General features: G+C 41.0%; 1 protein-coding gene across 1 annotated transcript; it reads right to left on the bottom strand.

The window, feature by feature from the left end:
• Positions 1-4,252: 4,252 nt before the first annotated feature.
• Positions 4,253-14,049, bottom strand: KIFBP (kinesin family binding protein). The gene is made up of 7 exons (XM_083845468.1): positions 13,662-14,049; positions 11,886-11,984; positions 9,561-9,640; positions 9,269-9,452; positions 8,055-8,139; positions 6,461-6,570; positions 4,253-5,778 (listed from the first exon to the last, which is right to left on the bottom strand). The coding sequence occupies exons 1-7, from the start codon at positions 14,010-14,012 to the stop codon at positions 4,900-4,902; spliced, it is 1,788 nt and encodes a 595-aa protein (XP_083701594.1). The 5' UTR covers positions 14,013-14,049; the 3' UTR covers positions 4,253-4,899.
• Positions 14,050-14,079: the final 30 nt, after the last annotated feature.

The raw sequence follows: 14,079 nt of genomic DNA, 5'->3' as shown, positions 1-14,079 counted from the left end.
TGGAGAAGTTCAGAAAAAGGATCTGAGAGTTATTTGCAAATACAGGAGGTTATGTTGTTCTTTATCATCCCCTCCTCTCCCTGAGCCTGCAGACCACACTAGGCTGGTGGTCATCAGGTCCAACATCACCACTTCTGTCCTCTTGTCTTTATCAGACAGAACCTGATGTCATTTTTGGACCATCAGTGCCTCCATCATGTGGAAAGTCCTGGTTTTCTGGCAGAGGGAGGCTCTGGGCCTACCTGACTGCATCCTCTTGTGGGCTGCTCTGAAGCATCTCCAGAGGCTGCTGGACTCCTCTGGAGACGGGCTCCAGGCGAGCAGTTTCATGGCCAACACTCAGAGCAGCTGGAGAGCCTGTTCGGGAATCACTTTCTCTTCCTCTCCTCCAAGAGGGTTAACTTACAGGAAATTGTCTTGCTAATTCCTTCTTTTTCCCCCCGTATTTCAGATGAGGATCTTGGAGCTCTCTGACGCAAACCCTTGCTGTCCTCTCACAGCGTCCAGTGACTAACATCTCGCTCCAACTTGTCCATCGCAACCTTTCACTCATCACTTATCCAATTCCTTTTTGTTTTGTCAGCAAAGTCTACTAATAGCTCTAACAGCGAAATACTTGCATCACTGCTTGACGTCTCTTACAGTGTCAATGAGCATGTGAGGAGACTTTCAGCGTTTTGTGTGCACCAGATGGGAAAAAACTCAAGCACTAAACACGTGAGCATTGCCACAAAACACCTGAACAATTGTGCTCTTCCAAGCTCAGGCGCTGTGCTGCTGTCAGTCACTTCTCCGAACAAAACTCGATATATTTTAGTGGTTGTAAAACGGGCTGTGTTCAGTATTCCCTCCCTGCACAGTCTCTCTGGTACAACGCTCACATCTTTGGTTGTAAATACCCAACTGTACGCTTTTGGAAAAGGGCAGGCAGGCAAATGGTTCTTGTTAGGAAATCACTGATTGCTCATACATCTCGCTGGGATGAGGAAGAGCGAGACGTGATCAACTAAACTGCAAAATTAAAAAGTGCTAGCAGGCACTTTGAAAGAGTTACTTGGAAGCACATGAGCAAAGTTTTTAAACGGAATTCAGAATCTGCCTTAATTATTCCTGGCAAGCTCTAAAGTAACCTAAAATGTTGCAATTGAGGAGGAAAAAGTTGACAAATGCTGCCAGCCACAAATTTACACACTTGATTTTAACATAACAGTCTTCAGTTCTGTAACTGCAAGGCTGTAAAGGGGTCAGCTCCAGGGATGCCAGCCTAGGTAGGGGTCCTGCTTCACTGGTCTGGTTCTGGGCATTTTATAATGAAAAGTTCCATAGAAAACATCAAAGCAACAGTGATTATCTCAATCTTTTAGAAGAAACACACAAGTAAAGCTCATCTTCACTGAGTGCTGAGCAAAAGGAAAAAAAAGAAAAAAAAAAACTGAAATGCCTAAAGCCATAATTTAAGCAGATCAGTCTTGTATCTCGTTGTCTGATGTTGAGCTTAATCAGGCTCCTGCAATGTTTCCGGACGTGGGGCTGCTGCAGTGATCACACCCAGTGCCAGCTCTGCACCGATACATCGAGGCATCTCTGTCTGCAGATAGAGGAGGAAGTCATCCGCCTTGCCAAGACCACGTAAGACTGTGCCCTTTGGGGTGCGGGGGACCCATGTTCCTGATGGGAAAGGGGAAGCGAGGGCTCACTTCTCATTTCCCCCGGTTTCAGCCGGTTTAAGGGAGGAGAATGGCAAAGGACACGACCGTTCTGCCATTCTCCTCAAGGGAAAAAGGGAAAGAGCCTTCTTCCATAGGCTTTGAGGGTGAGGCAGAAAAAGACAGTGGTTTAATTCTCTGTCCTGAACCATTTAACAAGCTTCCTGATCCACCCACTTTGTAACACGTAAAGCGTCTTAGCTAGTATGAGAATTGAGAGCATTTAAATTAAAACGAAACTGTTTTTAAACAAAACAAATTACCTCTAGTTAGTATTATGCACTGTCTGAAGAAGGACGCTGAGGTTATAGCCTCCACGTTTAGGAGATCTGACACTTGATATGCATTCTGCACAAACATGGGCTTCTTGTAAACCTCACTGCTCCATGCTGGGTAAGGAGAAAAAAACAGTAAAACAACAGAAAGGAGTTTTCAGTAGCAAGATTTTTTTGAGGTACAAAAAAGAATAAAACGCGGTTTAAATGGAGTTCACAGGAATCTAATCTTTAATTAATCTTTGAAATAAATGCCTGACCTCACACATACTTCACAGTTAAAACTCAGCATTCCTGAAGGGAGCTTTGCTGCCTAATCCAACAAGTCCCCTCTTGGCCTCCCTCCCTTTTTTTAAGCTACTACACAATCTAAGTCCATTCTATCGAATAGCTTAACAAATAGGAAATATTCAAAAGGTTTCCATAAGAAAGACATGCCTCAGAATACCATAATATAATGTGTTGCAGTGAGAATCTGGCATGAAATAGTCTCAGGAATAAAATATGTTTAGTTGGTAGTAGTCTTCAACTTTTACTGTAGGAGATGAAGAACAGACATGATTGGTTTCTGGAGCTCTAAATGTAATATATAATGAATATATACACTTACATTATACTGCAGTTTTTAAGACCAGTTGAAGCACTCCTGCACAGGCAAGAGGTGTCCAAACCACAGCACCAACCCCACAAGTTGAAAAAAGTGTGAAAAAAGCCCTGTTCTCTTTTATTTCCAGGCCTTTTTAAGTATTGTCCTGTTCTCCACTGAGCTTTGACCAGAATTTTGGTGAATACAAAGCAAAAGCTGCTAACAAGAGGGGTGCTCCTCTACACACCAACTGCTGCCTAAAAGTGACACAGGGCCCTGCACTCCGCTCTGCTTTTGTACGGTGGGTTAGCCCTTGGTCTGTCTTTCCCTGAATTACAAATAAAGCCAAGTTTGACAAGCCCAGCCTTGCTTTAAAAAATTCACTTGAAGGCCCTCAAGGGTGGAATATTTAAAAATGAGGGGAAAAAATCATAAAAGTCCTTTTTCTACCTAGCTATACAAAGCTAGAAGTAATTAGAAAAACATAACCTTATATTTTAAATTATACGAGTTAGCGGTAAAAATGCACACTGCCTTTAACTGAAATCACACACAAGAACACGCAGTACAGCCCTCTGAGAACCTGTGGGCTGTCCTACTGTCAGGTCAAGGGAAAAACTGAACTGAGGTACTGACAGTGGAAAGAAAACTCTTAAAGGCTGACTAGACAATTAGGAAAACAAACAATGCACACACGCATTCGTACACACGTGCACACACACTCTGTGCATGCATGCAAAATAGATGCTCTAGTTTTGAGCTTTGCTACCTCTCATTTCCAGGACCCATGTGTTGGCCTATTTGCTTGTGGTTAGCAGTCAGCCAGCCTGTTCTGCGCAGCAGTCTGCAAACGAGAGGTTTTTACCACACATACACGATGTACTTTCTTGCTTGCATATGCTCCTCCCTCACCCCCTCTCCAGTTACAAATTTTCTCATTTTCTTGAGGTTTCCATAAGAAACCCATTGTTGGGCTGTTCTCATTTAACGCCCTCCATTTCTGTAAAAATCTTCCCCTCAGCTCGATAACGATAAGACTGCCAGTGTGTGGGGCAGCTTGTTACTGCACACCCTTGTCACTTCACTTTCCCAGAGCTGGCTGACCTCTCTGACCGTTCTCTCTACGTATACGGTTTGATTGCGTGCTCAGCCTATGTTTTATCTACAGCACTGGTTTGTAATCCTTCCACAGACACAAGAAATACAAAGACAAGCTCAGTGCGTGTTTTGGGTCGGAAACATAGCCTGGTTTTCCATGAAGGAGTAAATAGGGGGCTAATTCAGAACGGCGCAAAGGTGATGGTTTGTGTAAGACCAGGAACACAGCCAAATCAGCAGGCCCTTAATGAGAATCAGCTCTAGCACAGAATTTGGCAATCCACAGAATCAAGACAGATATTTGAACAGTGCTCCTGAGGATCTGCAGCAACTTCGGAGAGGTGCCTACCTGCAGCTCTGGCTGAGAAAGCTTCTGACCTTCCTGACCTACACAAGGAGCTGTTTATGGCACCTTAGGCCTTGAAGTTTGGAGCACTATCCAACGGCACCTCTACCCTACCACTTTCCAACAGTTGTACTAAGAACATGGCATCTCCTCCCACCTTGAGCAAAAAAGCCTGCTGCTTTCTTGCTTGTCATTCTGGCGCTTCAAATGCTCATGTATTTTGAGCGATGGCACATGGGGAAACACTTTCACAACCATTTATTTTGGTAAAAGTTGTACCGTGTATCATTATCTTAGTAAGACAAAACAAAACAGAATTCTAAGGACTCTAAAAAAACATTTAGCCAAGCTAGTCCATTTATTGAGCCTCTATCAGTTAGGTTTTAATTAACAGGGAAAGAAAACACTGAGCAACACATAAAATAAATAATGAAAATAAAAGTTCCCTTCATATGGATAAGGTTTTCTGGTGACAAAGGTTAGAAGAGAGAAAAAGTTTTCTAAGTGGAAGAATGTGCCTCAAGTTTCTTCAAAAATTCTTCCTAGAGCAACAGATTCTCTTAGAAGAAACCATTTTTGTACAGCACTACATTTAGACCATATCTCAAAGGAAAAAATAGAAGGAGAAAAGGTTTATATTTACATACCGTACAAGCAATACAAAGCATCATCTGGACATTCACTTTACATTTAAGGTTTAGACCATTAGTGTGGGTGAGCTACTAAACTGGAGTGCTCTATTTTTCATAAAGTTGTGTTACTGCAGGCTCTAGTCGGACTGCCAAACCGTGGACACCTTAGTTTTATTAATCGGCACAGAAACTGTCTGGCAGCACTGGTTTTGACAGAGATCATTTTAATAGTGCACATTTCCTTCAAGGCGAGTATTTATACGAATGGCCCCAGTTTCGCTCTTAGCCTCTCCATTCTTGTTGGAAGAAGACCCACCATCTCCTTACTGAGTTCTAGTTCAGTCTCAACAACACGGACAGCTTCTGGGTGCTTCTCACAATAGTCTATCAGAAATGTGTAATATTCCAATGATGTCTGCATATTTTCCAGTTGCTTTTTGCTATCTGAAGTAATAAGCTTACTATAGAGCCGTGCGATATGAAATTTAGCCACCATTGCAGGGCGAAGAACATCTTCGTCAAGCTCCTCAGGAAACACCTTATCTGGGTTCCTCAAAGAATCTAAGAAGAGTTCATAATACTTGATTGCTAACTGAGCCAAGGAATTAACTTTTTTTATCGTGTGGGAGTCAAGCCCCTCTAACCTGTTACCAATAGTTACCTTTAAATCCATCATCTCGTAATAAGTCTCGGCTAGTTCAAACTGAAGCTGCCTACTAATCAATAGGTAGTACTGTGGGTTCAAGTCTGCGTATATAGGCTCCAGCATGTCTATTCTACGCTTGTGCATTTTGCAGCGTCTCTCATAGTCTTCTTCAAAGAAAGCAAGGACCTTAAACAACGCACTGTGATCCTGAACAATCTCAATATGGTCAGTAACATAACCATCAACCTGGAAGAACTCTTTTGCTTCCTGAACATAGTTCTGACCCACTAAAAAGATCTCTCTGGCTTCCTGAAAATCTAACGGATACACGCTGCTCACTTTCTCTTCCATGGCTAAGACAGAGTCACATATATCACTCGTCCCAAAAAGGACAGCTTTTTTCCTGCCGTTCTCCTTTTCATCTTCCTCTTTTTTCCTTTGGGCTTTAAGTTGCATTTGCCTGAATGAATCCATCTCTCCTATGTCATCCTGAAAACACAAAGCATAGTAATTAAAAGTGCACATGCCTTACAAAGACAGGCTTACACTGGATCATTTTATTTAAGAGTTACCTTTCAAATACAAACTAGCTAGCAGCAAAACACAATAGAAGACACACTTGCATATTAAACCTCATTTTCGCTAACAAAAATATAGATTACAATCTTGATTCTGTAAAAACACAAGACAAAAACAATTTAAGTCTGCCTACTCCGTGTGACAATGTAGTCAAACCAATAAATGTAAAGCCATAAGGCCCTGCTTCTGCAGAACATTTCAGCAAATGCTGAGTTTTAAGCATTTAGCATGAAAAAACCAGCACGCTAAAGTGCTGCGTATTAAGAGGATGTTCTTACTGCCAGCTAACTAAGTGACCTGCCAAAATCAAGCCATGAGCAAATTCAAGAGAGGAGAGGAGTTGGTGAAGTTGCTGTACATGCAGCACACTGATCATGTTAGAGAGCTGATCTCCCATCCATGATTATTTCTAAGTACTGCATTAAAGCCAAAACATGCTACGAAATACCCGCTAGATTTCAAGCAGCTATTATATTATTCAGTGGGCAATTGCTTATCATTTGCTACCAACTATGAACTGACTCCTGCTACGAGCATCAAAATAGACTTGTTCTTTTTAACAATCTATTCTACAGAATAGATTTTGAATTACCTCAAGTAATTTCCGAGCACTCTGCAGAAGATTCAAGCAATACTTAATCCAGCATCTTGCAATTTCAGCTTTTCTCTGTCGAAGGTCCTGCTGGTCTTGCTCATTTTCATCTAGTTAGTGGATATAAACGTGTGAGAACCTTAATACTTGAGCACTCCAGTAGTAACCCCAAATGTTACATGCAAAGAAAACATTACTTGTATTTAATTATTTTTTCTTAGTTGTTGGACAGATACATGTTCACTGCATTAAGTTATTATACAACTCTGTAATCAGCTGGTATGCTTCTACATGCCTACTGAAAACATAACCTCATTTTTTAGTTTAATGATCATATTCAAGAACTCTGACAACTGTGCAGACAGGTAGCTACAGAAGCCCATAAACACCGATGCAGACCTCCTGAATATTTTATAACACATGCTGTTTGAAAACCCCTGGGTTTTTACAGGCTTAAGAGATCTGCATAACCCAGCTCTGACAGCCCTGTTCCCCTGAAACTGAAAGTCTTTTGGACACCATCATTTAAGTACATCCTCAAAGGCAACTGCATAGAATTCTGTATTTTTGAGCAAGAAAAAATACTAAAAACAAATTAATGTACTGTCACTGAACTTCAATTAAATAAAATTCATTTGAGTCTATTCAGGCTATAGTTTATGTGAATTAACAACATGGATGGATTGAAGTGCTAGAATCCTAAATAATTCAAACCATTAGAAGTTAAACAATATAATCACCGTTTAAAGTCAGAGTTAGGAACTCACACTGGGACTTCCCTGAGTACTTGCTCATTCTCCATCAGTTAAGCTCTACTGTTTTGCAGCTTTCATTTGCCCAAGACATGGAACATAAAAAGCTGTGCTGTAGATAAGCAAAGCATAATCCTACAACAGACAACTTATGTTGCGTACTGATGCTATCACATAACCACAGGTCCTTAAAACTGCGGTCAGTTCTTTAGAGGTCTTTTATTGATCTTTGTGCTGAACAGTGAAGTTGTTCCTTTACAAAAATACCCCAAACAACAAGGATGCTATCTACAACTTCAAAAATAGCCATTAATGAGGCTGCAGAATTCAGCAACAACAGGCAGTAAAAGTGCCTTCTGAATTTGGGCTTTTTAAGAGCTGCAGTTTCCTTCCCCCTTTAAAAACTATGCCCAGGAAGCACCTGTTTTGGTTCATTGAATCATCATCCTCTGATGGTTTACAAGCAAAGGTAAGCTGGATTTTAAGTACACATACAGTAACAAGTGGGTGAACTGCCACTATTGAAAGCATATTGTTTTAAATTTCAGTTTTTAATCTTTGTCACCTTTACAGTAAATGCAAGTCTTATCTAACTTTCTGGTATGCTTTCTGAAACATCATCAACAAGCACTTGATTTTATTTTCAAAGGGTTTACTCATAGCTAATCTTAAGCTGCAGTAGTAGCAGCTCTTCAGAGATGTTCCAGTTTATTAACAAAAGAGATTTTTGAAAATTAACACTGGAATATGTTTTGTACATATTTATAGGCTTCACTTTCAATGCACGTATTAATGATGCATAATTCACCATATTTTATTGTTGAACACTTATGTGAACTTACTGTCTTCAGCAGATGGCACCTGGCCGGCTTGGCTAAAGATGACACTGGCTGCTGCTAAACAATGTCGGGACTCCATAAAACATTGCTGAGAGAAACAGAAACGGCAGCATTTATCACTGGAACAAGCAACACAAGCACTGCTCTCAACTTGGTTAGACCCCTCACCTTGGGCAGTACGGAGACAGGAGTGCAAAGCAAATTACAGAACTGAGAGGCTGTCAAGAATATTCCCCTGGATGCTGGAAGAAAAGACAATTTTTCCACACCTACTACTGAATGCAGTATTTTCTAACTATTTTCTGTCTACCACAGCCACAAAAGCAAGCCATTCTTTTAATATTCTTTTTTATATTAGATTGTGAACATTTTCAGACTGCTCTGATCTATGCTACTATCACTCCCTGACATCTTCTGGTGAAGACTGTATCAGACGGCATTAGTCAAAAGGAGCTGGACAAACAAGTCAATACATTAAGTCAGATTTAGACTCCTTTACTTATATTTGCCTTGTTTAATGATTACTCTTGTCAATGCATCAAAACCACATGGAAATGACAAGTTACTTTTCAAATGAGCATTAACTGGTTTATGTATAGAAGTTTTTAAGGATCAGGAAAAAGCACCTGAGTGGTCTGGAACTTAAACATTCCTAAACAAAATGGAAGCATTTCCTAACCGAATAGATTATTCAGAGTCCAGACAGATGTGTGGAAATAACAATTACCATCTTACAGTTAGCCTTAATGTTCACATAGGCTCAGTTCTTAAACACGTGCCAAAGTACAAAGGACAATGATTTATATGGAACATACAACATGCAATACCTCAGCCCTAAGACGTCTTTGTTTTCAGATTCTGTATTGTAAGAGAACAATATAAGAAACAATTTAAGATTAAGCAATTATGACCTAGTGAATTTCACTTACAAGCATCATGTCACATCACTGCTGAGATGTTCATTAACTACAGAGCTTTTCTTGTCTACAGCCCTGTCCATTTTCCCTGTTGTCATCACTAAGCCACAGAAAAGCAAGGCTACTATGGCTTCTTCAGAAAAAAATAACAGCTCTACCATGTCAGAAGACAATCCATGGTTTAGTAAGAGGCCATTTTTAATTTAACAAGGAGCCCTACTCCAAACAGATGTTTAAACAATAGTCTTACTTGCTAGCTACGTTTATGATATAATTACAGCAGAAAAACCACTGTATTACCTTAGAGAGATAGTACTGTGACAGCGTAGCAGCGTTGAGTGCCCATTCCACTGGGTAATAGCCACAGTACTCAAGCTGTCGTTTCAGAGTAGTATGGCAATACTGAGCAGCCTTCTCAGTCATCTCCAGGTGTTGGTAGACTTGGGCCAGATAATACAGCGTATGGGTATAAGCTTTCTCAAATCTGAAAAAAGAAACTCCTTAGATTTCTTCTTTTTCGACTCCCTAAATACACCCTCCTAAGTAAGAAAATAAAAATTAAGAAAATTCGAATATGCTGCTATGCACCCACCTTTTTGATCTTTCTTGGTCTGTGAGTTTTTCTTCTTCTGACATGAAATGTTCACTGGGATCCAGGGGAGGATTTCCATCCTGCAGGAATACACGACCTATTCAGTCAACTACATTTCTCCTACTTTGTGACACAGCGCTCCCTCTTCTGGCTGCAGACTGGTTTACCACTTTTCAATCCTAAATTCAACAGAACTTCACATAATGCATCTACAGCTATCTGAGTGTCACATCTCTGCAGCAGTTCTATATAATTCAAGAAATTTGGGGAGGAAGAAGACCACAATTTCACATAGAATTACACTGTGTTCAGCTTGTAAAATATTTCTGCCTGCATACTTCAAAATAATGCATGCTACCTGCACCAGAAATACTCACCCTGTATTTTTACAGGACTGCAATTGGGTGTCTTTAGATTATATAACAACATAATGGCTTTACATCATGTTTTTAAAGCATCAGTTTAACACTAAGCTTGTCTTCAAGTGTGAAATATTCGTTTGCCCAGCAGCACTAATCGGTAACAAGAAAACATCCTGCAGGAAGTACCGCAAAGAACATTACATGCAGAGCGCTCAGCAGACCTGCTGCAGAGACTGCTCTTGCCACTTTGCAATCACTCCCTTTATTCACAAGCTGCTGAGGCTGTTCACACAAACATAGAAATGAGACAACAGCCAATGTCTTTGGAGGATGAAGCTGCTAAATCTTGATCTAAGACACGACCTACATGCAAGTTTATTAATGAAAATGAGTGAATTATTAGTGAAATACTTCGTTGTTTGTTTTTTAAACCAAAAGCTCTGTCATAATCCTCATATATATTGTGATATGTACAAAGTAATTATTTTCTTCATACAAGAAGAAATGAAAGATATTGCTGAGCACATAAGTATTAACTCTGATTTTATATTTATTTTTGTTCATTCTATGACAGTTTGGGAGATTAAAACAGAGTGGTGATTACACATCTTTCAGCAGTGCTCTGTTCAAGCTTGTCTTAAAAACTGTCAGTAAAGTCAGCATAACTGGTGAGGCAGACAGACTAATACTGCTTATGGCATACGTTTGACTATAATGCCCTACTATGTAAGTGGGAAGTAAATAAACGTTGGGGACAATAACGTGACAAATGATCTGATGTGAGGTTATGACAGTTTTGTACGCATACCCTACCCTTTACCTAACGACATACAGATAGCCAACAAAAAATAACCATTTCAGAAAAGTAAAATGTAAAAACATGAAGTATTTGGCAGCATTGTCTAATCCACTGAAATATGTGGTAGTATCCATTCAATACCATAATCACTGGAGCAAGAGACAAACTTTTAGAGGTGCTGTGGAAGCTAACAATATCATGCTTGGCTGGGTATATCACGGATGAACATCAGGAATTAATTAGAGTGAGGGTCTGTAGAGAGGTACAGTATCTCTAGTTAAACCAACTGATTCAGAGGGTGAAAAACAGAGAGGCTTTTTAATACAAATTGTTTTTTATTCCCTATATCCATTACCTCTTCTCTAAGTGTAGACTACCATGGTTACAAAGGCAGTACTGTGGCAGGAATTAACCCATAAAGAATAACCCATCTTAAAATTTCCATAAGAATAACTTATTCTGTAAACCACATTCATGTAAAACTAATTTAATGCATCTAACTTCTGTCTAACCTGAAACACAGCACACTGCTCCTTTAAGTTCACAAATATTTTTAGCTCACTCAGGAACTCTTCTGTCCCTGAGGCAAGTCACTGTAGGAACAGCTTTGCAAAGCACCTAACAATAGCACAAGGGAGCCTTTGTTGATATACAGCAGAATCCACAACTCAAAAGGTTGTTTAATATGCAAGAGGGGTATAACTGCTCGTAAGATTGTCCTCTTTGAAATGAACTGAACTCCTTGCCTCTATGCAATATTATATTGTGCATGGTCAGACCAAGCCATGCAAACATTGCACTTTATTTCCCTTATCAGACTGAAAGTTTGACATTTCACAGCATTCCCAAAACAAGATTAGGACAATCTTAATTAGAAACCAAATTCTACCTGTCTTCAATGTGGAGTATCACCTCAAAAACCTTTCATTCAGGACCTTTTTTTTTTTTTTTTGAGCAGAACTATTTTCCTGAGTAAACCCATTTTGAAACTAGCAAGTGAGCCTCCTCTGCTAGCAGTACAAACCATCCCACTTCTCAAAAGTATCACAGCAGTGAGTACAAAGCTCAGAAACTCAAGTTCCATTGTATGTTTTTTCCAAGACCAATGAAACTGTAAGTGGTGCATGAAAGTAAGACCTGACAGAATATTAATAAACACAGTACCTCTTTCATGTATTGATTATACAAGGCTTCGGCAGATTCCAAGTAAGTTTGTGCAGTTTTAATTTCATCCCTTTCAGACCACAGGATACCTAGATTGTTCTAAATTTAAAAGGAAGTACAAAATAGTTATTTTCCAATTACATCACACGTTTTATCCAAATAACTTATATATATATATGGGGATGAAGACTGATATTTTAAAATCATATATTTCAAAAGGCAACCCATTTTATCACAAGTTGCTCAAAGAGGAAGGTTCCCGCAGGGGCAAATACATACAAATGTCATCTCACAACGTGTAACTTTCTGTGTTTGGTCTCCTAAATTAGGACTGGTGTGTTCAAATAAAGTTTTTCCTACACAGCATGTTCTACATCTGATTCAAGCATGTTTTAAATCATTCGCTATCATATTAGATATTTGTCATCACAACTTTGTGGAAAAATTTAACAGGGGAAAAAAATGCTAGCAATGAATGCTTGTACACTTTGACAACAAGAAGAGACGAAAGGAACTACTAAGATGTAAAAGCTATGGACTACCACCTTTAGATTTATATTACAGGAAAGTTCATAGTAACATGTTACTGCAGCTGTGAACCTACCTTTTACAAAAATAACACGAAGGTATTAATAACAATCCACATCTACTGTGCTAATTTAATTCCTAGCCAGTGTTGTTACAAACTCCAACAAGACTAAAAAAAAAGACCTTCAAAAAAGCTACTATGCATAGTTGTACACCAGCCTCATGGCCCTTTCATTTCCATTCATTTTATTATTTTTAAAAGAAAGCACCACATAGCATGATGTTTATGAACAGAAACATTTTACCCACAGCTGAGCAGTGGGACTAACCAAATTTAGTTAGACAGAAGTTGCCACATATATCCTTACACAAAAGGACAGAAATTACAGGTAGGACTACAGAAACAGGCCCAGCGAGAAAAAGGAATGCCCCTCCTCTCCAAACAGCACAAGTGCAGTGACGACATAATTTGCAGTACCTAGAACATGTTGATGAATTACAGCCATGGTGACTGCTACTGCGTTCATACCCAGGTTTGGTGGCTTTGTGTTTTTTAATTTAAATACTCAAGTCTTTTACAGCACTTGGGATGGAAAGCTGAGGGCACGCTCATTTAACATGACTGCTCACAGCTGCACGCCTTGCACTAGGTGGCAGGTGATGGCAGCCCTGTCTGCTGTTGGACAGAAATTTTGCTAACAGTATTATCTTCTTCAGTTTTAGGGAGTGAATGTTGTTATTTCTAGACTCTCAAAACGGTGTTTACGTCTTGAATAAAATATAATAGATTAAGAGATAATAGGCAATGCTGAAAAGCAAACAAGTAAGCGATTTTAAGAATAATTTACCTTTTCTGGATACTGCATAACTAAAAGCATCCCCCAACTTGACTTTGACAGCAAGTGAGGGTTAAGGAATCACGGTTAAGGTCTGGACACACTGAAATCTTCCACTAATTTATTCTTGCTCAGGCCTTACGAATTTCTGCTTCCCTATCCTGAGGAGGAGGCTGCTTTGCCAACACCCGACGTCTATCAAGAGAACACACCACTAACACTCGGCACAGCAGCGAGCAAGCTCCAAAGCGAGCAGCGCACCTCCGCACCCCTCATGAACTGCCCTGTCAGGCAAAAAGAAAATGGGCTGTACCCCCATGGGGCTGGAGAGGAGCAGATCCCTCCCAGCGCTCCTCTGCCGAGCTCACAGCACCCAGGGCCCCCTCAGAGCCCCTTCAGGACCCCTGCCCACCTGGGCCTGGATGTAGAGGGAAACGCAGTCTCGGGAGAGGCGGTGCGGCTGGAGGAGCTGCGTGCAGCGCTGCAGGTGCTCCTCGCCGGCCGACAGCTCCTCGGTGTCGGTGTGGTTGACGCCCAGCTCGTACTCCAGCACGGCGCGCCTCACGGCCAGCAGCCGCGCCTCGCCTCCCTCCTCGGCGGCGCTCAGCTGCTGCTTCACCTCCTGCAGCAGCGCCCGGGCACTGTACTTGGAGCGGTACGGCTCGCTCTCCGGGTCCTTGCGCGACTCCACGGCCGACAGGGTGCGGGCGCTGCGGAACTTCTCGCAGGCCGCGGCCCACCAGCCGCCCGCCGCCGCCGCCATCTTGCGGCCCCGTCGCCCGGCCGCGTCACGATCGCGCCGCCGGCCGACGGAGGCCCCGTCCCCTCCC

The sequence above is a fragment of the Anser anser genome (genome assembly GCF_964211835.1).
Source record: "Anser anser genome assembly, chromosome: 7".
Lineage (NCBI taxonomy): Eukaryota > Metazoa > Chordata > Aves > Anseriformes > Anatidae > Anser > Anser anser.
The sequence above is the reverse complement of the archived record's forward strand: the minus strand, read 5'-3'. Positions and strand labels throughout refer to the sequence as shown.